The sequence below is a fragment of the Periophthalmus magnuspinnatus genome, chromosome 1, assembly GCF_009829125.3.
Source record: "Periophthalmus magnuspinnatus isolate fPerMag1 chromosome 1, fPerMag1.2.pri, whole genome shotgun sequence".
NCBI classification, from domain to species: domain Eukaryota; kingdom Metazoa; phylum Chordata; class Actinopteri; order Gobiiformes; family Gobiidae; genus Periophthalmus; species Periophthalmus magnuspinnatus.
The window spans coordinates 3,677,907-3,703,862 of NC_047126.1; the positions used below are offsets into that span (position 1 = coordinate 3,677,907).

Genomic DNA, 25,956 nt, shown 5'->3' on the forward strand with positions numbered 1-25,956 from the left:
AGAAGAAGACTGACAAGTTGCAGACAGAGAGAGAGAGGGGTTAAAACTGAAGAACCCCCCTCGCCTCACTTAGAGAGCAAAAACGGAAGGCTTTGGAGTATTCAATTTTTTCTTTCGTTTTATATTTTTCTTATTCCTCATCGCGGTGCTGGGAGGTGCTTCATCTTTTCATATAGTCTCTCTCTCTGTCATCTGCCTCCTCATCTATTTTTCCATCTATTTGGTTTATAATTTCATCTACCTTTGAGTGATATTAAGAAAAAAGAGGAGTAGTTAGTAGTCATATATTTACCCTCCCTCCCTTTTTCCCGCACCTGTTAGACCCTAATTTCATTTAACTACTGCCATGTTCACTCACCATCCTCTTCCTCTGTGTCTTTAATCGTATATTATATAAACAAAAACAGCTCAAATCCTCATGAATGACTTTTTTTCCCCTTTTCCCTCTCTTTTGGTCCTTCCACACCCATTTTTCTTTGCATCATATTCGGGGGGAATCTTTAATGTTATTCTAGGTAGGTTAACTATCGTGTCTGTCTATCTGTCTGCCTGTGTGTATTTGTGTGTGCTTTACGTATATAGAAAACACACATTGACACACACATGCACACACTCCAAAATATGACTAAAAACAGTGCTAAAATTGGTCTTGGAGTCTTGCAATGTTTCCATATCCTCCCTTTTTGTCATGTCAGTGTCCATTTTTAAATGTACACAGATCTGTTCTGGTGTAACTGGATTTTAAAAATGTTTTTTCCTCACAAAAATGTCTTAAGTGACGTATTCTCACATCTTTAGTTCGCTTTAGTTCATTGGCTCAATTTCAGTTGGAATCTACAAAATTAGTACTGATTGTTGTGGGTCTATTAAGCCTGTTTTATTCTATTTGTTTTCTGTGCAAACGCATGCAATCTTAACTCATTAGCACTTCGTTTTTGATTTTTTTCCCTTCTCTCCATACCCTGCAATAGTTAAGACCGCAATATTTCAATAATCCCGTTCTTGTTTTTTACGGTTACCTCAGAAACATGGCATTCTTGGTTTCTTAAGCCCCCCCTTCCTCCCCTCCACTCGTCTTCATTCTCATCCTCTATCTGGCAAGAGAGACCGCTCTGAATGAGTTGGATGTTGAACACTGGATTAAATGGGTAATGACTTGCTGTGGATTGAAGCTGCTAAGGGCCGTGTGCAGGTGTTAGATAGAGACAGACTGATAGACAGATAAACATTTTTCGTTTCATTTGCTCCCCTTATATCCCTTTTGTTTTGTTTTGTTCCTTCAGCCACCTGCTCACCATTTGGAAGCACTTCCATCTCTAGTGACGCTTGAGTTTTTCATTGCTTTGAAGGACTTATCTGGATGTGAGACGCATATATCTTTATTTTGAACATTCGTTAGAGTGTACTTTAGCAGCTCTAGTGTCTGTTTCATTGCACATGGACTGCCACAGCGGCCAGTGGCCCCGTCCTATTGTTCTGAGTGGGAGGTCATCATGAAGGAAAATGAAGGACCATTTTTGCTCTGTCTTTGCTTTTGTGTCTCAAATCTTCTTTGTAAAACATCTTCACGACACTCTATAAATTATGTGTTACAGAAAAGAGTTAATTAGGTGAGTAGTGAATTAATCCAGCACCCACTTGTTCTCAACTGCGTGTGTGGCCCATGCATGAACAGTAAGTGTGTGTGCGTCAGCATGTGGCTCTGCATGCTACTGATCCTCCTCTATGTTCTGCATGAACTTAAGACGGCAGAGTCCCTCCCTGAGATATTTCACATCCGCCACCATGTTTGTGCTCACAGTTAAACCTTTTGTACCTACTGAGACTAATTGGCTGTTTATCGGCCCTCTCCTTTGAGCTTTGTCCATTATCTTTGTCATTATCACTACTCTAAGTGCTAAATGAGAGTCAGTAGTTTTGGCTGAATACACACTAAGTACTATTTTGGTATCTCACCTCACAAGTTCACCACACTTGACTCGCTCAATTAGCCCGGTGCAGTGTTGAGGTGCATGCGTTTAAACACATTATTTTTGACCTTGCTTCTCCTGCATTTTTACTTTTTAAAACAATACAATATTCTGTTGCCCTCCGCCCCCACACTTTCCTTTGTCTTGTTCACTGCTTGTTTAACCAAGATGGTTGAAACTAAGTTGACTCTGGAAATGAATCACGCACTGATTCATACAGCAGTTATAGGAGTATTGGGAGTCTTAAGCATGACACGATGGGACGTTGTAGAGGTTGTATGAGTTTAATATCTATGAACAGGGGAAGTATTAACTCTAAAATGCCAAACTAGATCACATCTGTAACGAACAGTCCAAAAAGAGCAATGATGCTGCTCATGTCACATGTAAAATACAGGAAAAAACTGAACGTTTGCATTTTGGTTTGAATTTGTAAGGATAAAACATGAGAGGTGTGTAATGTAAAGCTAAACTCCGGTTTATATTACTCATGTGCAATTTAAAGTATAAAGGCATTTTGATTCTAAGTCAGTTTAATTTTTTTTTACTAAAGGTTTTGCAGTGATTTTTGCACTGAGCTCCCAAAGCCCAAACAGTCGGAATGATTTAGGGCATCTTTTAAAGTGGTGTAACCACTTTGTGAGCTCTGTACAGGCAACAACATGGTTTAAATGAGCTGTGCGGCTCTCTGGTTTCAAACCAATGAAAGATTTATTTTTTAAAAGGAATTGTGAATCTGTGCTTCCAAACAGGACCACAAACACAATAGAACATTTGGTCCATAATGATATGTCCACTGTGTAACAGCAGCTCTAGGACATTTCTTTACAAAAACAAAAACTGTCCCATTGAAGCAGATTTTTAGGCTCTTTAAATGATTTTGGAGGCTCCATGATGGACTGAGCATGTTCACCCTTTTGCTTTGACTGTTGAGCCTTGGGACGAGTCACTTCATCCAGCCTCAGATGAATTGTTCTTCCATGTAACTGTCCTTGTCTCCTCTGGTCCAGGCTGAGAGACGGCCCAGCAAACTGATGGTTGAAGCCAAAGGAAAGAGCAAGAGAAAGCCAAAGAAGGAAGAGAGCAAGAGAAGAAGAGGAATATACACGCTGCTCATCTCCTCATCTCCACGGCAACCGTGTTCACACACTTGCAGACTTCTGGGAGGAGACCTCAGCGAGCTCTCAGCAGCAGCGTTGGAGGAAAAGGAGAGGAGTCCAATGGAAGGAGGTGGATTAAACTACAGCCTCTCCACATTTCACGTCTATAATCTTTAATTTATTTCATGTGTGACAGACAGTGAGCTCCTGCCTCTTCCTGAGATTTAATTCTTCCAGCTCAAAGACATCTTTAAGTTTAGCTGCCGTAGAGTTATAGTAACAAGTATCAGGTTTCATCATCTCAACTACCCCCCACCTTCCTCCAAACACCATTCGTCAGACCTCCACCAGTCTGGGCCCTCTTCCTCTGTCCACCATCCCCACATCCGAGGCTATGAGAGGAGGAGCTGAAGCCCAGATCACTCCATCATGCCAGTTCTGAAGAGCAGGAAGGACATCTGGGCTGGCAATGTTCAAGGTAGGCCTCACACCTTCACGACACTCCTACGCCCTCAGTTATCCACTTGAGATGGCGCAAAATCAACATTTCAGAGCTTTCAAATTGCTTTCCCTTCTCATTTACTCACTCAAACTTGTGTTTATTCAAGCACGTTTGAGTAATCTTTATCCTCATTACTGCACTACAACTATTCAAGGTCTTATTGACGCGGTTTGCTCCCGTTTTCACCGCCACCAGTACACTCCCACTGCTTTTTACGCACTTCCTCACGCTGCCATTTCGACACAAATGAAAAAAATCCATCACCTGCTTCCTAGCGTTATCTGCGGCTATCCGTAGAAGAAGGTGTTGATGACGTTTATCTCGACTTCCGTAAGAGCGCCGCAATTTTCCAGCCCGGAAATTGGTCGTTTTAGATCAATATTGTGATTTAAAATGTGCAAAAACGCGCGGGTGTCATGACTATACAGCAGATAAAAGCACCGTTTGTCTTCTTTGATTAAAATACGACTCAGTAATTAACTTTATTTACACGATTGATTGTTCGTGAGTTTCCAACATGTGTCAGTGTGAGGTTACAGTGGAAATATCTGGGTCTGTTCATATCGTCCGCTGTTTTGTGTTTCACATGAGATAATGCTGTTATTGTTCAACTGGCGGTGACACATCTGGTGCTTCTTGAGGTAATGGCCCCAAGGATCTGCATCGGGATTCGTTGTAGTCAAATTCAGGATTCACTGGGCTTTATCACTGAACTGAAGCCTACAAGGGCAGTGACAGCGATACTACTCATCACATTCTAATCTGGTATTTTTAAAATTGGCTCTGGGGAGACAAATATAGGTTACGTTGAGTTGTTTTATCTGTAATTTGGCATGTGCTCGTTGATGTTTACGCTCTTGTTGTGCAGTTAGTGATAGTAGGAGTCTAAGATTTAAGCGATCCAGATGTAATAAGTAAGTCAGATGAAGCGGAAAGCTATAGGGATAGTATAGTTTTGTCACAATTCTAGGCGTTAAGTTAAAGCGTAAGAAGGCTCATGAGGAAGTTCTTTTGTAAGGATGCAGCGTTTCCAGTCTCGATACCGATGTTGATAGCGTTCTGGTGTAAGAAAACACGCTGAATTTTTTCTTTTTGTTTATTTTCTGAGCGCAAGAGCTACTGTAGGTCGTAACCCGCGCCAAAACAAGAGCAAAACGACAACAGTTTCAACGCACCAGTCTCCAAAACAAACCAGGAACTTACCGATAGAACGTGCACGTCAACTTGTCTTCATAGCAACCAAGCGTCACGCACAAAAACAATCACGTTAACAACAACATGAGCAGTTAGAACGTGCGTGTCAAACTCAAGGCCCCGGGCCCAAATGCAGCCCGCCGTGTTGTTTTATGTGGCCCGCGAGAAGGCAAATTAAAAGGCATATCTGTCATTTTAAAATAAGTCCATGCTGTGTTAACGTGTGCATTGACCATAAACTAATGAGATTTTCCCGACAAGTGGAACTGAGAAATATTTGCAAACAATGATCCCAAAATGTTCAGGAAGAGGAAAATTGTCGGCGTAGAGGGCAGTTTGAAGAAAGGTGAATGTGAATACAAGAAAAACCCGTATAGTTTTTGTGTTTCGAGGTGGGGTCGGTTGTGAAAGACACTAAACATGGAGCTAAGTATTCAAAAGTTAGTCAGTTTAGGAGATGAGAAGGAGGAGACTTGAATAAGTAATAAATACAGGAACAGTTATTTAACAAGTTTAAAAGTAGTTACATTTATTTTACGTGACATTTGGTTACATATAGTGACATTTATCCTGCCGCACAGTCACATCTGGCCCTTGATGGCGGCCATTTTGCTGATGTGGCCCTCAATGAAAATGAGTTTGACGCTCCTGAGTTAGAAGAACAACAAAAGGCGTCAGCTCTGAACTAAACGCCATATCAGATCATTTAAAACGGAGTATGGTCTACGGTTTTGTCATTTTTATTCATTTAACTCCAGAACAGCTTTGAGAAAATACAAGGTCGTTATTACAAGGTATTTTGGACCAACATTCACCTGTAAATCGTCTTATCGCACCAATTCATAGACGAAAAAATGGGATATCGACAGAACCGATGTCCCGGAATCGATGAAAATAAACAGACGCCCTTTAAATCTACGGAGACAAAGTTAGACGCTTGTTCTTTTGCGGCGCTTTTTCCCCTCCAAACGGCAAAACAAACTGGCTAAACAAACCGGCTAAAAGTGTCATCTACGTGCAAATATTTTCTCATTTTAATCTTGCGTAATTGTTATGCGATTGTTTTCTCTCGTGTTGATTTTTTTTTTTTTTTTTTTTAGTAATTAAGGGATTTTTTTGATCTCCATCCAGTGCGGCAGGTTTCACAGCATGTCATGAATATTTAAACTGAAAATGTGCAAACCCCTTTGTTCAGTGAGTTGAGTTTGACTGCTGCTCACTCTCGTTTCTCCCCGCGGTGTCATGGATCTGACTCTTGGCTGGATTTTGAGCCTGTTGAGACCAGTTGCTCAGAAATGTAACAGCGCTGTCCCACATTTACATCATCTGACCTGCACAACTCTCCTCGTGAGACGCTTTGTGACTTTGTAGAGTAATGCGGCGAGCTCCAGACTACACTTGAATATCTTGGGGATCTTGGGTCTTTCTGTATTCATAACGGAGACTGCAGTTTATTTTCCTTTTTTAACTTAAGGTCATAGACTGTTTGTATAAATGGACATAGCTAACCTGCTAGCCGCCACGTTCCAAACAGGAAGTGATCATGGGCGCACTTCCGGCTTCATCGACTCTGGCTCTGGCCTTTCTTTAACTGCTACTGTCAGGCTTGTCATTTTTGTCTTAAAATCAACGAAAAACTGTCGCCTCTCTTTAACTGCTGCTGTCAGACTCGTCATTTTGGTCTTAAATTGAACGTATTAATCCACACTTCATGATCCTGGTGTTTTTATTTGCCGATTTTGTCCGTAAAACAAGATCTGAACATTAATCCCAGACCAATCAGGCACCTTCTTTCCCCGAGGTCACTCCAGCTAGCGTTAGCAACAGGATTGATTGGTCGCTCCCCACTAAACCAGCAGTGCGTGACCAGAAGGAGCGTTACTTTCAACATTCTTGCTCCGGACTGGTTCTTTGGTTGCTAGGATACTACACAGTGTCCACCAGTAATCTGACCAGAACTGAAGAAGCGGCTTGGATGAGCAGCGAAACGTCTTCACTCCTACAACCTTTTGTCCAGTTGACAGATTTAACTTCAGGTTTTACTATGATACCCGCGGTCGGAATTCCAAATATCGAACTCTGCTCCGAATTAGCCACTATAACTTCTAGCCTCGATGAGCTTCATTTGACTGGAGCTGAACACTGTGGGTGACGTCACATTCACTTAGTCAACTTCTTTATACCGTCTTTGCTTACACGCCAATTACTGCACTTTTCAGCAATCTAATGTATAACGTAATCTACTTGTTGCTGTCTCAAATCGCCAGGTTTTCCACAAGAACGACTCATCCTGTGGCGTTTTGATTTTGCTAGAACGATATTTGACGTTATTTTTGTACCACTTTTGATCATTTTTGACAAATTCACACACTCACCCACTAGCTTTTTCTCATCACAAACCTATAAGAGTGTTTTGTAGTCTGGTACAGTTGTCTCTTCGCACTAAAGTGTTAAAATAAAGCTTTACGTGCACTTTTTGGGCAGCAGATTGAGCAAAAACACTTCAAAGCCGATACCCAATACGCTAAAAAGTGCAAATATCGGCCTATCTCTAGTAGTAATAGTTAATTAACTCCTCACCACTTGGTTCTTCTTTGAGATGCTGCTCCCAGTCTCTTCGTCTATATCCAGCCATGTGTGACTGTGAAGGAAGAGGCTAAGAATAGAGAGCAGGGGCCCAGTGCCTCTACCCACGATGTGTGCAGTTCTATTACTGAATCCAGCACCCTGCTCTCAAACAGGTTTTTATAATCTGTTTGTACAAGTCTGGCTAAAAGAACACAATACCGTTCTTTCCATTCTTTTACACCTCCTCTCTAAAAGATCACACTATAGATGGAAACACAATTTAAGAGTTATGTACCATAGGATAAATGTGTTGGCAGCAGAATTCCATTAAAATCCCGACAGACCAGCGAAACTGTACACGTTTACATTTGTTCAGGTAGATTGTAACATTCCTCGGGGGTGTCTGAAGCTAACTGCAAGCACTAGTGTGTCTGAAACTGTCTTTGAACTCTCTTTATTTGAACACAGTCTGACCACAAAGAGCCAGAAAGAGCTGACTCGGCTGGAACTGCGACGAGGTGAGATGATGTGTGCTGTCAAACAAGTCTCTCACACATAAAATTGCAGTCACAAGCTAGCTAGCATTAGCCAACAGTTTATCCGTTAGTCGCTCTCACCTTTTCTTTGTTGAAAATCAAACGGCTAAACAGGACCACGCTCGCTCCTATCGATCGCAGGCTCCTGGAAATGTGTTGTTTAAATCCATTTTGTGCTTGAGTTTTCAGACCGTCTTAAAACTGTCACGTCTGTGTTTTTGCTAATGTGTGGATTGCGTCACCGTGGTAACCGCTGAACATTACGCCGATAGAGATGCATGTAGAAAACCCTCGGTGTGATGTCACTGCGAAACATCATTAGAGATTCAAACAACTTTTAAACTTTCTTCTGGACAAACTACTCGATCCACTCGGTCTCTGTGAACCGAAATTGCGTCGTTCCAAAAAGATTCTCGGCCTTTGCTCGGTCGCCTTTTCATTTCAAACCATCAAAGAATCAGCTCCAGACAGGCTTAAATTATCTGTCGATTTGAATAATTTTACTAGAAATTTGAAAAAGTACATTTTAGATAATCAAACATATCCACATCAGTCTAGTTTATTTGTAATGTTCTATATTCGCTGTAAAACCTGCAGATAATTGATTTTTTTATATGTGTTTGTACTGGACTTGGGGACATTTTATTGTGTTTTACTGCTAATGTTAATCAAATCATCTTTTCTTTTGTAACGTTAATGAATTTGTACACGGTCCCTAACAAATAAAGAAGAAAGAAAGAAAGAAACCTAGTGACACAATGTAAATCAAGCAGGTATTTCTATTTCTAGCATTTATCATCCTATCAAATGCAAAATAGAATTGGAAATTGGAGCAGAAAATACACTGTTTATATTCTCTCTCGTAACCATGGAGCTATGAGGGCCGCAGGGCTGGTGTGAGGTTGCAGGTAATTATAGGAATTAAGGCGGAAGACAAGATGAATCGTTGGTTTCTCATTACAACTGTTCCCAGGAGTCGTAGGCGCCGTGAGACTGTTAAAAACCTCCAGAGAGCTGTGCATTAGCGGCTAACGTTCACCAGTGAAGTGCTGATAACCAAACTGCCTGTGACTATGGTTAAAAAGCTAAACTGTCACATTTAGGACTTTGGGGAGCTGGGAGAAAAATTATTAACGTGGTATTTGAGAGGAATGGGGGCGACAGAAGCTCAGTTGGTGCGTTTGTCTACGGATTTGAAGTGTTGGTGGTTCAAATCCCACTCTCGACATAAACGTCACTTGTTAAATGGTCAGATCCACTAAAACAATAATATCGTTTATTGTGATGAAAAGCGTCGACAGTAATAGTTTGAGGAACATTTTATATAATCATGAGAATCACCGACAAAGATAATCATCATTACATCATCGGAATGTGCAGAAAAAAGCTACATCTCCATAATGTTCTCTTTGAAATCATTCATGTTTTCACTTATAACAAAGTACAATCCCATAACGGTTTAAATATGGAACCTATTCGTAAGGTTTAAATTATAATTATTCATATCTATAACATTTAAAACTGTCAGCAAATCGTGATATAATCGTTAATTGCGGTTGTTATAATCGTGACACCAAATAGCTACCCACAGGTTGACGGTGCGATTCCAGCTCCCACAGATGAATGCTGTTGTTGTGTCCTTGGGCAAGACACTGAACCTTCCTGGCCCCTAGCGTCTGCGTACACGGCTGTATGAATGTGTGTGAGTGGTTCGTTGATGTAAAGCGCTTTTAGTGACTTGAAGGTGGAAAAGCGCGATATGAAAATGTGACCATTGACCTCTGTGTGACCGGTGAAGTTTAGGATTTCTGTATTTTTTTGGAGTATAAGTCGCTCTGGAGAAAAAAAAAAAGCATAATAATGAAGAAAAAAACATATATAAGTCGCACTGGACTATAAGTCGTATTTTTCGGGACATTTATTTTACGAAATCCGAGACCAAGAACAGACATTTTATCTTTAAAGGCAAGAATAAAATGTGGAACAACAGGCTGAATATCAGTACATCACGCTAACGCTAACGCTAACGCTAACGTAACACATTTATATTTATTCAGCTCCATGAAGCACAGACAGAACTGAACACGTGTCTGGTTTGTTAACGTAAGATATTAACAGTTAATCAGATAAATAAAGCAGAAAAAAACAAGCAACAAGTTTACTCTGGATCTCACTCCAAAGCAATAAATCCACTGAATTCTTCATCCTCGGTGTCACTTCTGAACAAATCCACCAACTCCGGAGGTAGATCAAGCGCCACTTCCTCTTCTGCTTGGCTGTCACACCGGTACAAGCCTAGAGCTCCCTCGTGTGGTGAGGATGTGAAATTATACATTTGAATAATTTCACATATAAGTCGCACCCTGGACAAATTATGTAAAAAGTGCCACTTATAGTCCAGAAAATATGCTACAAACATTAGTCACTTGGTTTATTTAGTTTGATAGTGGACTAATTATTTCACTGTGATTATAAGGATTAATTTGGACCACAGCAGAAAGGATGAGACATGGAGCCACTTACGCTACAAATATTGGGAGTGACTAACGAGTTTAGCCAGCTCCACTGACAGTACTTCTCTGTTTGGACCGTTCTTATTACCTGAACTCCCCTGAACTTGTGTAGTTTGGGTCAGATACATGGTACAATAGATACTAGAATTACACATTTCTTTAGTGGACCACAGCCGTAATGTAACGAGAAGTTGCCTTTGTAAATAATATGGATTTCCAGCTCAGACCTGGACTCTTGTGCGACACGTTTGACTATGAGCAAACACCAGACTCCTCGTGGATGTGAAGTGTTGATGCATTGAGGTATACGTCATTTTACCGCTAAATTAATTCCACAGCAGCAGATACAGCCCCGGAGGAAAACACGGCTTGAGTGAAGTAATGAAGACCTTTGGGGATAGACGGATCATGCCTCCGTCCCACATTTACCTCCTTCTGGTGTATACAGCGGGCTCCATTGTGCTGTCAAACCCCTACGCACCGCTTATGTCCGTTTGAGCTTGACTGCGTCTGCTGTGACGGACGGTCGTGTAGTGCTCAGCGAGAGGGCAGGAGCGTGTAGAGCATCTCGTCGTAACAGCAATTAGAAATGTGAGGGTCCTCTACTTGTCTGAGCGCACTTAATCAAACACTGGAGACTCTTCAATAAACTTGTGATTCTTTCAGACATCCTTAAGAAGAGAAAAGGAAGTGGATTTTTCAAATAGTTCAGTGATCTGTATGCTGGTTGAGTTCATGCACTGCGGTTTGTGAGCTTGTATTCCAGTTTGGGAAAAGCAGAGCGGACCGGGAATGTCATCCAAGGCTGTGATTTTTTTCTATTTTTTTTTTTGGTTCTCTTGCAACACGACAATAAAAAGGGCACAGCATACGAAAAGCAGGTGCGGAGAGAGGCAAAAAACCCGAAAGAGCTTACACTTAAACCTCCACCTCATGAATACACAAAACTAAACATCCCAACTGTGCATCGGATAAAAAACGACATTTGCTTACCTTAAAAAAGTGAATGCCAACATGGATTAAAATTCAATAAAACAACCAACAATTAAAAGATTGTCAAACATGACCCTGAAATATCATAGATTTCTCTTAAGCTCTTTTTAAATGATGTTTCTGATCGTCCGTCATGAGCCACATGTGAAAATTGACTCCACACTGTACGGCCTCGATATCGCAGGCAAAACTGAGATCGATGTGACACAATTTGGAACATGTAAATTGCGATTTTGGCGAGTTTTGTATCTGTGAGTCTCTGCATTAGTTTTAAAATAAAATGTGAAATGTACAGGGATGATTGAAGTTAACAGAAGTATGTTCACTATAGTTTTGAATATACTCATGTTTGGAACGAATGTAAAAATATTATTATATATGAAAGCTGGAACAATATAGTTTGGGACATTTGGGAGATTTTTGTTGTAATGCGATAAGATTTGAGCTGTAGCTTTCTCTAAAACCTTCAAATCAGGCTAGAAATCTAGAGGTAATAATGAACTCAGACTTGAACTTTAACAGCCACATCAAATCAATAACATCTGCAGTTTGTTACCATCTAAAAAAACATGGCAAAAATCAAAGGTAAACTGTCAAACCCAGACTTAGAGAGACTTATCCTGCGTTTGTGTCCAGTAGATTAGACGACTGTAACGTCCTCACTGGCCTCTCCAAACGAGCCTTAAGACAGAACAGAACATCCAGAACACTGCTGCTCGGGTCAGGACTAGAACCAGGAAGTACTTCACACATGTGTCCTGTGCTCAGGTCTAGAACCAGGAAGTACTTCACACATGTGTCCTGTGGCTCAGGTCTAGAACCAGGAAGTACTTCACACATGTGTCCTGTGCTCAGGTCTAGAACCAGGAAGTACTTCACACATGTGTCCTGTGGCTCTGGTCTCTGGCTCCTGTGGCTCAGAGACTTTAAAGCAGCTCAGTGTGAACAAGTCTCTCCATGGACCAGGACCAAAGAACATCTCCCATAGTGACATATGAACCATCTCACATGAGGAGGACTAAACCAGGACTAAACCAGGACTAAACCAGGACTAAACCAGGACTAAACCAGGACTAAACCAGGACTAAACCAGGACTAAACTGGGACTAAACAAGGACTAAAGCAGGAATAAACATGGGGAATCAAATTTAAGTTTTGTGCAGTTAAAACCTAGAACATTCTTCGTGAAGATGTGAGACAGACCTCGATTTTGACAATGTTTAAATCCAGGCTCAAATGTTTCTGTTTTTCTGCTGTGACTGAAAGGGTTTTATTCTGCCTCTTGTCTTTTAATGTTCGTTTTATGATGATTCCTTATGATTCTTTATGTTTTGATTTGTTGTATTGTGATTTTAATGTCTTTCTTAAAGCACATTGAATTACTTTGTGTATGAATTGTGCTATACAAATGCCGTTGCCCTGCCTTGAGGGGTGAATAACTAAATTCTATGGCAATTATTGGTTCATTTTGCTATTTATTTGCTGTAGCTCAGGCCTTTGAATGATACTGCCTATTTAAAAACGGTTCTCTGGGATTATCCTGCTTTGTTGTTATTGTGTCAGTGGCATAAAGGGGGTTCAGTATTATCATTTATCGCAGTATATCTCTGTAGAACTATATCGCTTCAAAATTTGTTAAATTTGATTTCCCATTTCCCCGGCGCTCATGAAAAGGAGAGTCTGGTGCTCTCATTTGGCTCGCCTTGTATAAATAAAGATAAATGGAAAAAATGAAATCTCTTCCCACCCTCCTGAGATATAAGGAGATATTTGGGTTATTCCATAATATGTTAAACTTGGTCACTTTAGTAACACTCAGGCAACGTCATTTTGCACATAATTTTCATTCACTCTGGCAGTTGACTCTTTGAGGATGAATTGGATAATTATAGATGAAGTAAATAGAGTGAGTTGGTTTGTACCTCTCCTGTTGGGGTGTCATTATATCAGCATGACTCCTGATCAGCCGACTGAACACAACAACGTCACACGGGCCTGACTGACACAACAAATGAAATTCAGCCTGAGAGTTTGTTCCAGGTGAAGCTTCTGTTGTAATCTACATTAATTATTATAAAATGTAATTACAGGGGAGTCAAAATGTGGTGCTAAACTTGAAAACACTACAAACTAAATTGGAAGCGGCCTGGGTGGTGAAAGAGTAGTTTTGCGTACTGCTGTGACCTACATTGTGAAGTGAAATGCCAGATGTTTATTGTCACGTTGCGAATAATGGCCTCTGAGTCTCTGCTGTGTTATCCAGGTGTCTTGGAGGGCTCTGTACTGCTGCGCTGTTGTACGTTTTCACCCTGGGATCCTCCTAACTGGCTGTTTCCAGGGATAATCACCTTGCTTTTTTCTCTTTTTGTTTACACGTTCAGTCGTTAGGGCTGGAAGCGTCACAATCTGATACGATACACCAGACATGACTTACGATAATGATCCCACAACGAAGGAGAGATCCACCCCGAGGACAGACCGGCCGTAGGTGTGACCAGGACTGACGCACATCCATTTGCAGTTAGTTTGTTAGTTTGTAGAGCCCACTCAAGAGGAGATGGAGGATCTGCGTCCACAGACTAGGACCAGGGCTTAGGTTCAGTCATCTCTGGGCATCACTGAGCAGTCGCCTTAACCTTTGATATTCGCGGTATTTGAGTTCACAAGCTCTCGAGAATCCATCTTGAGATGCTCCCGCTGTAAGGTTAATCAGACGGGCAATCACAGAGCAACACTGAGGTGGAGCTCCCAAGTAAACTAAAAAAAACTCAGACGTACTTCAGCCTATTTCACGTCAGTAAGACTATAGTGCAGAGGGAAGTGCGTTTCTGAACAGGGAAGATCTGGGAGGGTTTATGCTTCTGTCAACTGCATTTAAATAAAGTTAGATTTTTTTTTCAGCTTGTTCCGCTGTTGTGATGCTTTGACAAGTCATATTCAAATATTCATCATGACATTCTGTGTTATCCTTTTACTTTGAGCGAGGGCCATTCCAGACTGATGTGTAGAACTCACTTCAGAGTGACACACATATCAAGGCCAGGTTACAGTCGGTGGCCAGGCTCTGAAACAGTTGTCGTCCCCAGAGGGAGTGAAACAAGGAGACAACTTGTGAATATCAATGAATAGACTATAGGTGAACTGAATAATGAATGTTGAAAGGGAAAGGGAAAGGAGGAGGAATCAGAGGATTGTGCTGAAGTTACGATACTTGGCATAGATACGAGGGCAGCTTAACTTAAGTGTGGGTTTTATTTCTGTCCCAAACTGGTCTGATAAATGTCCATAACACAAGACACTGGCAGCTAAACATCTCCTACTGTCATTTCAGAAACATTAGGAACCACTAATAGTCCAGCATTTTCATGGATTCACATTTCTAACATCTTAACCCTGGCCTCCAAAACTAATAAGACCCTTCACGCAGTTATCACTATCATCAGTATCATCAGACATCGCATAGGGCAGGACAGGAGAGTGCGAAGAAGAGGAGGCTAGTTCAGGCTGAATATAGAATTCACTTCTCACCTGTGACTGCACACCCACTGTATGCAAATGTCATCCCTAATAGTTACGCCTGCACACGTCACATTTTTATACGGGCTGTTTTCAGAGTGCGGTGCTGTCAGTCGCAGAGGGGGTGCATGCAGGAGGCAGTTTTATCTTGACTAAAATGAAAACCAACAAAGGCTGATATATATTATTTATATGAATGATTAAAGAGGGCAACAGTAGCTCAGATGGTAGAGCGTTTGTCCACTGATCTGAATCCGAATGATCTGAAGGTTGGCGGTTTGACATAAACATCACTGGTTGAGCGTTTCTGCGTACACTGGTTTGTGAATGTGTGTGTGAATGTGTGTGTGAATGTGTGAGTAGTTCCTTGATGTAAAAAACTTTGAGCCTTGAAGATGGAAAACTACTAAATGTGACCGTCCAACATTTGGGCTGTAAATCACCAAAATTACAGACCCTCCACCGAATAACTTCCATAATGCCCCTTAAAGCCTCATATATTCATTAAAGTGCAAACTGACAGGGCACTATATTCTCAAGCAGCGCAGTTCACGGCTGGATTGATTATGTGGGCTCCTATTGGCAGATGGGAAGTCCATAAGTGGCGATATGTGAAACCGCGGTTGTGAGGCTCACGCTGCTCTGTTAATTCTGTCAGCGGCTTGTGCCATTTGATTTGTGTGATCAATGCTCCTCGTAAATGTTAACTGTGATATGACTGATGGCTCGCTCTTATTGGCCTGAGCTAGAACAAGCAAACTAAATGGCTGAGGACTAAAAATGGCCCTATGCAGTTTTTCGCTCGGTTTAAGGGCGTGTTTTATTACTAATATGTGAGAGAAAAGTTGTGGTAAAGTGAATGTCTAACAGGCTATTCTGAATTTCACGGTGTCTCCAAAAATCTGGCTTTTACACAAGATTTCAACCCAGAAACCAATCCCAGTAAAGTTACATAATTTATCTGTAATTTAGGATAACTTGGTGCCATCTGCGTTTTTATTATTTTCTTTATTCATCTTTATTTATACCAGAAGACCTCAATGAGATCACTCAGACTGTCTTTTTCCTGAACAGCCTTTTTTAAATTACAGAAAAATATCAACAAAACAAAACAAATAAAACATAGGTCAATTTAAAACGTTAAAAACAGGAGCAGGTGTGATTTTTTAAAGTGCATTAGTGGCACCAATCTACCCAGTTTTGCTTGTCTTTGAAATGTTTTCCATTTGTAGGAAGCAAAATAACCAAATGCTTCTTTTCCCCATTTCAGTTCAGACATAGACAATCATGAGATCTTGTATTAAAAGTTCCTGTATCCAAGTTCGACAAACAGGTGCGATATTGAGTCAGTCTGTCGTCGTAGTCCCTTGAAAATACATTTTATAAATACATTTACACAGTGTTGTTCTTCTGACACAGCGATGGCCAACCTACTTTTTCATAGTGAACAGTGATGGGTTTAAATTCATCACCTGTTATGAAACGAAGGGCTGAGTGAAAACGTGTGTCTGAAGGTTTAAAGTCGAGTCTGAAGTCTGCGTGTGCATTATATCTCCATAATCTAATACAAAAAGAAACGCTGCTTGAACAAGTTGCTCTCACGGTAATGATGCATGTTCCTGGTGCAGCAAATACACCCAGAATAAATAAATGCTTTTATTGGAATCTATTTCTGGCAAATAGTTACATGCGTGGGCTTTAAGTTCCAGCAAAATGAAAATGCCACATGATGAGTCGTTCTTGTGGAAAACCTGGTGATTTGAGACAGCAACAAGTAGATTACAGTATACATTAAATTGCTGAAAAGTGCAGTAATTGGCGTGTAACCATAGACTGTGTAAAGACGTGGACTGCGTGAGTGTGACGTCCCCCACAGCGTTCAGCTCCAGACAAATGAAGCTCATCCAGGCGAGCGGTTACAGGGGCGAATTTGGATCTACACTATTAAAAACATATAACCCTAACCTCATATGTCTGGAACTGTGGAATTTGTGTGTGATCCATCCCTAAATTCATATAAATCCAGTGAATGTAACCACAAAAATACATCAAATTTACCGAAGCAGAGGCAGAACGAGTACGCAAAACGACCATGGCATTGTGTTTGTGTAATCCCTCAGTCGTCTAAGTCTGATCCATCGCAAAAGGAAAATAAAACGTCGTAGGAGTGGAGACGTTTCGCTGCTCATCCAAGGTCCAATTACTGGTGGACACTGCCTTATATGTACAACAACTTAGTCAACTCAACAGCCACTCAGAATCAAAATTAGAAGACTTTTATTGCCATTGTCAGTGAACACAGCTCACAAACTAGGAACTTACTTCGGGGATAAAGTGCAACATAAAAACACTGAATAAATACAATTAAGGGCATGCACAAAGTTAAAAAAAGGCATGCTTAAAAGTAAAAATACTGAGACAGAAAATATATACAACAGCAGCATCAAAACAACGGTGCAAACATGACTTATTAAGATGACCGGTGTTATAAAGTGTCCAGTTTAGTGCAGATATTATAAAGTGTACATGAGACATAAGAGAATGTACCAACGCCGGCATGAGAGCTGCTCGGGACCCCAATCTTCTGTACATCTCCATCTCAAAGACACTAACCACTCCTTTGAAGACAGTGAGGTTCAGATTAGCCAAAGAAAAGAAATGGTTTGAGAGGAGAGTTAAAGAAGCTATTTTTGTTAGGAAAGACAATCCTTTTTTGAACAGAAATGGAGCTCTTAGACATCATCTATCCCCCATTTATAACTCCAACTGCAGACCCAAAGCAAACAAAGGAAACTAAGAGAACAATAGACCTCGCCAGGGATGCTAAGAGGTGTGAAATCACTCATTAGTGGCTTGAATGACTATACTAAATAGGACCATTTGGCAGTGTCCACCAGTAATTTGACCAAAACTGAAGAAGCGGCTTGAACGAGCATCGAAACATCTTCACTCCTACATCGTTTTGTGCAGTTGACAGATTTTATTTCCCTTTTTTGCGACCGTAGCATTGTGTATAGTGTAAACAAACCTCTCACGCTGTAACGGTAACATAGCTGGTCTAGTTCAAACTCAAATCTGCGCTGCACCTGCACAATGTTTATCGCACAGATGGGGGGGCTGTAGAAAGCGGATCAGAGGAGGCCCCGTATACACAGTTCACGTCGAGGGCTCAGCTGTCTTATGTGCGCATCCAAACAGTTCTTGACCCCTGATGCTTACGTTCTCGGCATTTGCACGGCTGGCACTCTGCTCGGGTCCTGTGTGTTCGTGTGTGCGTAGTGGGCTGGTCGCGTTTACGGTGAATGGCTGGATACAAGCAACGCTCACATGTGGGTGTTTAGTCGAGCAGTTTGCGGCCACTTATCCCCCGTGTCCCCTGCAGCGCGTGTGCTATTGTAATCGGTGTGTAAGTGCTGTAATGGGACGCAGTGCGAGCTTATAGATTTATACGTTCTCGGTAATAAGCAGAAACACGACATTGGATTATACACATACACTTATGGTCAGTTCTGATGTAATGGAAGCAAATAGACGCTTAATTGGCCTTTAAGTGTTATTAATTAATTGCGTTGTGGCAGAGGGTGTGTTGTGAGTGGCTCGGATTAGTACAAATGTCACACACTCAAGTTTGTATACGAGTATTTTATATATTTTTTTATGAAACGTTTTTAATTATGATTTATTTCAGGCAACAGTAGCTCAGTTGAGAGCGTTTGAATCCCGCTCTCGACGTAAAAAGCATCGGTTGAGCTGTCAGATCCGCTGACCCACAGGTTGGCGGTGCGATTCCAGCTCCCACAGATGAATGCTGTTGTTGAGTCCTTGGGCAAGACACTTCATGCACTTGATGTAAAGAGCTTTGAGTGGCTTAAAGCTGGAAAAGCGCTATATAAAAATGTGACTGTTGCCGTTCGTTATCCCTAAAAGAAAAGTTAACGTGAAGTTTAAATGTTTTTAAACCTAAATACTGAATTTTGAGATTTAACACAGTGTAATCCTTGTTTGTTATTATCAATATTATTTTAATCACACAAGCAGGGCTGCGCAATTAATCAAATTTTAATTAAATCGAGATAATTGAGGCATCATTTGCGTGGTGTTTTTTAATCGGCAGGTTTACAGCTTGAACTAAAGCATGTGTTTTGGTGCAGAATTTGAAACTTTGATGATTAAATTGGATAATATTGGGTGTCAACGTGCCCTGGAGAGAGAAGCTTTCATTTCTTCTCAAAGTTAAGGTTTATTTAGAAAGTCTTCCTCATGTTTGTTTGTGAACTTAGTGTTAAAAGTCATATTCATTAGCTGTTTATGAAAAAAAATGGAGTTGGGTTGATATGATGTAAAAAAAATCATGATTTACATATATTTTTTGGCATTTTATATTATATAGTTAAGCGTATTTCATGCCACACACTATTAGACAATTTGCTGATTTGTTTCTTCCTGACTTCAAGTGGGCGTGACCTGATTTAGGATCCTCGTGTTTGATTTTTAAGCCGCAGCGCTTCTCATGTGTTTGGCGTCCGTGCGACTCCGAGCTGCTCTGTCATATCGTAAATTCGTAACCACAAAACATCACCACCGCAACCGCCAAAGAAATAGAGCGTCAAGGGCAGACGGAGGGACGGTCACAAGATACAAACTCAGGAAATGAAGATAATTTAAGGACGACTTTATGACTCAGCGCTCGTAAAGTTGTTAAACTGCAGCATTCTCATACATATTATCCATTAGAATGTGTCCTCCACGAGTAATGACCCAGTCCACAAAAACAGCGCTATTATCCAGTTTGTGGCGTTGTTTAAAAAGTAAAACGGCGAGTTGTGTGTCTGTTTACATCCACACAGCGAGGATCAGGGTGAAGCTGCTGCAGATTAGCGATAGCGGCTTTACTTCCTGTGTAGATTGTCTCCAGCCTTCTGTGCATTAAAAGTATTTATCTGAACTGTGCAATACTCTGATCTTTGGAACACTTCAGAGTCTCAGAGCGAGTCGTTTTATTGTAGACGGGAAACAGCTCACTCGGGGTGCGCTAACAACTTTTAGCTTGTAGTGTACGGTCTCTTCGCTGCCGTATTCCGTCTCAGAGATTTAAACTCTTATACGATTCTCTGTGCGTCTGTAGTCTTTGCTTTCTGTTGTTACAAACGTTAAGACTGACAAATCCTGTAGCGTGTGACGGGCTTAAGTTGAACATAAAGTGTACAGGCTACTGCATAAAGTGATGCAAGTATAACTATCCATCAAGGTGGAGGCATATTTGAATAGTTACCATGGAAACTGAGCACTGCTGTTAAACGGTACCAGATTCAAATGCGTCTATCTCCGCTGTCTAGTTCAATGTCTTTCTTGTATAATGTTATGTTTATTTTATTTCGTTTTTCTTTTTTTTTTCCCCGCTCGGTGTGATGGATGATGATGCGATCCAACAGAGATATGCTAATACTTGCATTTCGATATCCTGGCGGAGGTTCAGTTTGGCACAGACGTCTATAGCCTGCGTAATTAACTACAACAAAGCAGAAGCGTCACCTTATGCTTTAGTGTGGAGACTATCTGCAGGATTATCGCATGACCATGAATGTTACACAGTCCGGTAACGCGCCGGTGTCTTGTATGTGTTAAATCAGACGTTTTTATTGCTACACGTGCACTACCAAGTCAAACCTGCTCAAACTACAGGTGCGGAATATCTCGAAATGTGACCGTAATCACTATTTATGTTTTTAATTCAATACATAATATAAGAAAAAAACTCTTTAAACGTGGAATTTCTGACAGTTTAGTCTCTATGAAAGCACATGGGCATGATTAGTGATTGTCCACATCTATTACACTAAACACAAACAGATTCTGGATAATTTAGCATTTGCCTTACGATCCCCAAAAGATGATCTAAAAATGATTCATCTCTTGACTAAAGAACGTGCTCAATCACATGTTCCATCCAAGACTTTCTGTATATTTGCAGTCCATTTATATTGTCTAAAGTTGGTAAAAATCACCCTTAGACAAAAGCAGAACAGATCTATGAATTCTAGCTCGTTTCCCTCCATAAAACTATATTAATGTTTGGTCCAGAATGTTTCAAAATATGGCAAAAGACTATTTCCATGGAGACCAGCAAGTTAGAAATTCAAGAAAATACACTACCAGTCAAACATTTGGACACAACCTCTCATTTTTTTTTATTTTTTACTACTTTCTACCGTTTAGATACATATGGAACATCAAATATATGAAGCAAGACATTTGGAATTATGTAGCAATGAAAAAACAATAATTCTACTAAATATATTTTTTTAGATTTTATATTCAAATCCTCAAAGTTTTTTTTCTTTACTAGATAATTCCATATATTTAACGTCATATATTTGATGTCTTCTGTGTGGATATAAAATGTATAAAGTTGTAAAAATAAAGAAAAAACATCAAATAAGAGGGTGTTTCTATCTAAACTTTTGTCCAAACGTAGTGTAAATTGTTGGATTTCTCACCTGCTTGTCTCCATGGAGATTCACCTTGCAAGTCTTTTGGCACACTGTGGAACATTTTGGTCCAAACGTTAACATTTCCATAGAGAATATAAGTCTCTGTTATATCGTAATTCATAAAAACATCATTTCTGATTGTTGTCACATTCCTATATACCCCCCACGTGTAATATCAGCAGGTTTGGCTTTCCCTGTGACTCCTGGTTTTCTTTGCAGTTTGTCGTTTCTTTGGAGACTCGTGCTAATCATTTCATTTTTTCTTCAGCTGTTAGCGCTCCCCACACCTCCCTCTGTTGGGTTTCTTTTTGCTGTTCTTTCTCCACCTCCATCTCTTTTGTGTGTGCCTCTATTTATTCCCTGCCTCCTCTCTCTCTCTCTCTTTCTGCTCTCCACGCTGCTGCTGCTGCTGCTGCTGCTTCCTCCCACACGCTTCCTCCTTCTCCTGTCTATCTATTTTCTATGCAGCCCCGGTGTCCTTATGGAGAATTCAGCGTTATGTACAATATGAACGCACGACAGACAAGCCAAGCCTAATGACACGTTTTACACTAGAAAATGGTTTCAAACGCGGGCTCTGGTTTCGAATGCGGCTGCTTCCTGCTCTGCTCTTTGAGATGTTTAACTTTTCATTTGGTTTTTCCTCTAGATGCATCACAACACATCTTCAGGCCTAAAATATTAAAAAGGTAAAGAACCAAGGACTTGTTAAATTAGCTTTCATGAGTTTTGCCTTATCACTGTGTTTTGTTCATTAGTCAGTGTTACATTTCTATTGATTCATGCCAAATTTGAGTAACTTTACCTTACCCTGCAGTTGACGATTGAGTATTGAGAAAATGTACCCCCATATCTCCGTCCTGCTCTGTATTTACTTGCGATTATTTAAAAAAAAAATCTAATTACGACAGTAGCTCAGTTGCGTCTGACGTCACTCCAGTCAAATGTAGCTCATCGACGCTAGCAGTTTTAGCGCCTAATTTCAAGCTGAGTTCAATATTTGTAATTCTGAACGTGAGTATCATAGCAACCAAAGAGCCAATCTGGAGCGAGGCTGTTGAAAGTAACGCCCCCTTCCCGCCTGCACCAATGGTTTAGCAGGGAGCGGGCGCTTAGCAACGCTGTCAATCGAGCGACGTCAAGGAAAGAAGGATTTATTTTCATTTACAGACACAATAGCAGAATAGAGCGGGTTAATACGAACATTTTAAGACAAAAATATCGAGTCTGACAGCAGCGGTTACGCAGAGAGATAGAGGAGTGATGGTTTTTCAATAGAAAGTGAGTTGGAGCCAGAGTTGATGGAGCTGGACACTTCCTGTTTGGAACACGGCGGCTAGCACGTTAGCTAGTTCTATGGGAAGGTATTTGTCTTCTGTCCTGAAGGTTGATCCGAAGGTTAGTGGTTCAAAACCCCTTCTCGACATATAATCATTAGTTGAGCACAAGTTGACAGTTCGATTACAGCTCCCACAGATGAATGTTGTCGTGGTGTCCTTGGGCAAGACACTTAACCGCCCTCGCCCTCAGTGTCTGCGTACTCTGGCGTGTAAATGTGTGTGTGAATGGGGTGGGTTAAAGTGCTTTGAGTGACTTGAAGGTGGAAAAGCGCTGTATAAAAAAGTGACCATTTACTATTTACCATTTACGTGTAAAGGTTCAAAAATGTCAGGTGGCCCTTTTCAACAGTAAAAACTTATTAAAATTAAAATCTACTGCTTGTTATGGTGAAATGTAGCGTTTTGTACAGGAATTCAGTGGACCTGTTTGTATTATTAAACTGTTCTAGATCAACATTGCAGTTTACAATTAATAAAAAGTGAAATACTGACATATATAAGTAGTTTAATCCTAAAAACTGTAAAAAGACGTTCTTTCGTATCGTTCTTGAAGAGCTCCTCCATGCTTAATTCACAATATTAGCATGAACACTCTCTCATTAAGATTACTTGCCTTTATCAACTGTTAAATATGCCTGGAGTTACACTTCGACACACTTGTACGCGCCGCGGCTTACACAAGAACGCAGACTTCAAAGAACGCACTAAACTAACATAGGAATATATGCCCCCGGTTTAAAGTTAAAATAATGTCACTGTTATCGCAGACAGATGGACACGATTTACATTATACCAGGATATATGTGTATGTACGGAATCTGAATGGAAAAAATACATAAGAACAGTGGAAAATTCAATGTTGTCTAAATAAAACTGTAATTAGTGACGGGACAACGCACAGTAATATCGTTTATCGTGATAAAAAGGCTGGACAATAATTATTCAGGGGACATTTTATATAATCGTGATAATGTCCAACAAAGATAAACTACTTTTAGTAAAGATAACAGGCTCTCTCTATGAGTCTCTGTCTCTCTCTTTGTCTTTCTGTCTGTTTCTCTCCTTCTCTTTCCCTCCCCCTTTCTCTGTCTCTTTGTCTCTCTCTCACTCTCTCATCCTCTTGTCTCTTTGTCTGTCTATCACTTACGCTCTCTCCGTCTCTTTCTCTGTCTGTCTGTCTCTCTCTCCCTCACTCTCTCTCTCTTTCTCTCTCACACACACACACACACACACTCTCTCTGTTTCTCTCCCTCTGGCTCTCTCTCTGTCCTGTTTGTGTCACTCTGTCACTTTCTCTCTCTGTCTCTCTATCTCTCTGTCCCTTGTTCTCTCTCTCTCTCTCTCTCTCTCTCTCTCTCTCTCTCTTTTTGTCTCACTCTGTCACTCTCCCTTTGGGTCTTTCTCTCTGTCTCTCCCTCTGGATCTGTGTCTGTCTCTATCCCCCTCTCTCTGTGTCCCTCGCTCTCTCTTTCTCTCTCTCTGTCTCTCTTTCTCTCTCTCTCTCTTTTTGTCTCACTCTGTCACTCTCCCTTTGGGTCTTTCTCTCTGTCTCTCCCTCTGGATCTGTGTCTGTCTCTATCCCCCTCTCTCTGTGTCCCTCGCTCTCTCTTTCTCTCTCTCTGTCTCTCTTTCTCTGTCTCTCTCTGTCTCTATCTCTCTCTGTCTCTCTTGCTCTCTCTCCCTCGCTCTCTCTTTCTCTCTCTCTGTCTCTGTTTGTCTCACTGTCACTTTCTCTCTCTATCTCCATCTCTCTCTGTCTCTCTATCTCTCTGTCCCTTGCTCTCTCTTTCTCTGTCTCTCTCCCTCTGTCTTTCTCTCTCTGTCTCTATTTGTCTCACTCTGTCACTCTCTCCCTTTGGGTCTTTCTTTCTGTCTCTCCCTCTGGCTCTGTGTCTGTCTCTATCCCTCTCTCTCTGTCCCTCGCTCTCTCTTTCTCTCTCTCTGTCTGTTTGTCTCACTCTTGTCACTTTCCCTCTCTGTCTTTCTCTCTCTGTCTCTCTATCTCTCTGTCCCTTGCTCTCTCTTTCTCTGTCTCTCTCCCTCTGTCTTTCTCTCTCTGTCTCTCTATCTCTCTGTCCCTTGCTCTCTCTTTCTCTGTCTCTCTCCCTCTGTCTCTTTCTCTCTCTGTCTCTATTTGTCTCACTCTGTCACTCTCTCCCTTTGGGTCTTTCTCTCTGTCCTCCCTCTGGCTCCGTGTCTGTCTCTATCCCTCTCTCTCTGTCCCTCGCTCTCTCTTTCTCTCTCTGTTTTCTCTCTCTCTCTGTCCCTCTGTTTATTTTTAACACGTTCAAAATATACAAATAAAAACAGCCAGAAAAAAACAATAAAAACTGTTCAAATATTTCTGTTGGAACTAAATTCAAATCTTTATCAAAATCCCCATAATTTGAACTTTATTAGATCTGAAAATCTGCACAAAATACTATTACATTTACGCTTTAGATTAATTTTTAAAAAGGTTATTTAATACCTTTACTTAAGTTTTTTTTTTTTTTTTATGTGACACTTTAACACTTACTTTTTTGCTGCAGTATCTGTACTTTTCCTGAGGTAACAAAATGCAGTACTTCTTCTCCCTCTGCTCTTGTGCCTACTCTGCTCTGTAGGTGGCCATAGTTACAGCCACTTACTGTACAAATAAACTGCAGTAATTGTACCTGCTCTGTACTCGTGTCCAGGTGCAGCGCGGTTCATAAACAGTCAGAGTCACTCACTGTGTAAAGTTGTGTAGTTTTATAGTCGTACTCTGTGTTGTGCTTGTTTTTATGTCTGTTGTAAATCTTTATTGTGTAATCTATCTTAATCTTCATTTTGATCACCTGCTGTTCTTGAATCTCCGATCTGACACAAGTAGGTCTGAGACGAGCTTGAAACTTTGTGTGACGATTAACGATTATATCACAAAAATGATTTAAGTTTTTATGGATATGATTACCGTAAATTTGGGACTATAGAGCGCACCTGAATATAAGCCGCGCCAGCTAAATTTGAAAAGAAAATCAATCTTGTACGTATATAAGCCGCACCTGAATATGAGCGGCAGGTTTTCATATTGTAACGTGAGATATTTACACAGAAACACGGTGCACGGACACGCTTTTTTAAAAACTGTGCCTGAAAATTGGCACCGGCACGACATCAACACGGGATGAACACACCTGCAGGTTTAGAAAATAAAGCTGTACCAACACGGGCCGTCTGCTTTTATTTCCTTTTGTCGTCTTTTTACGTCG

The 25,956-nt window shown here is 40.8% G+C and overlaps 1 protein-coding gene across 1 annotated transcript in view; it reads left to right on the forward strand.

The window, feature by feature from the left end:
• Positions 1–446: 446 nt before the first annotated feature.
• Positions 447–25,956, forward strand: part of grin2bb (glutamate receptor, ionotropic, N-methyl D-aspartate 2B, genome duplicate b) — a 116,188-nt gene continuing 90,678 nt past the window's right edge. Inside the window, exons 1-2 of the mRNA XM_033969292.2 lie at positions 447–515; positions 2,981–3,548. Coding sequence (XP_033825183.1) covers positions 3,540–3,548 — 9 coding nt within the window. The 5' untranslated portion in view covers positions 447–515; positions 2,981–3,539. The remainder of the gene's footprint in view (positions 516–2,980; positions 3,549–25,956) is intronic.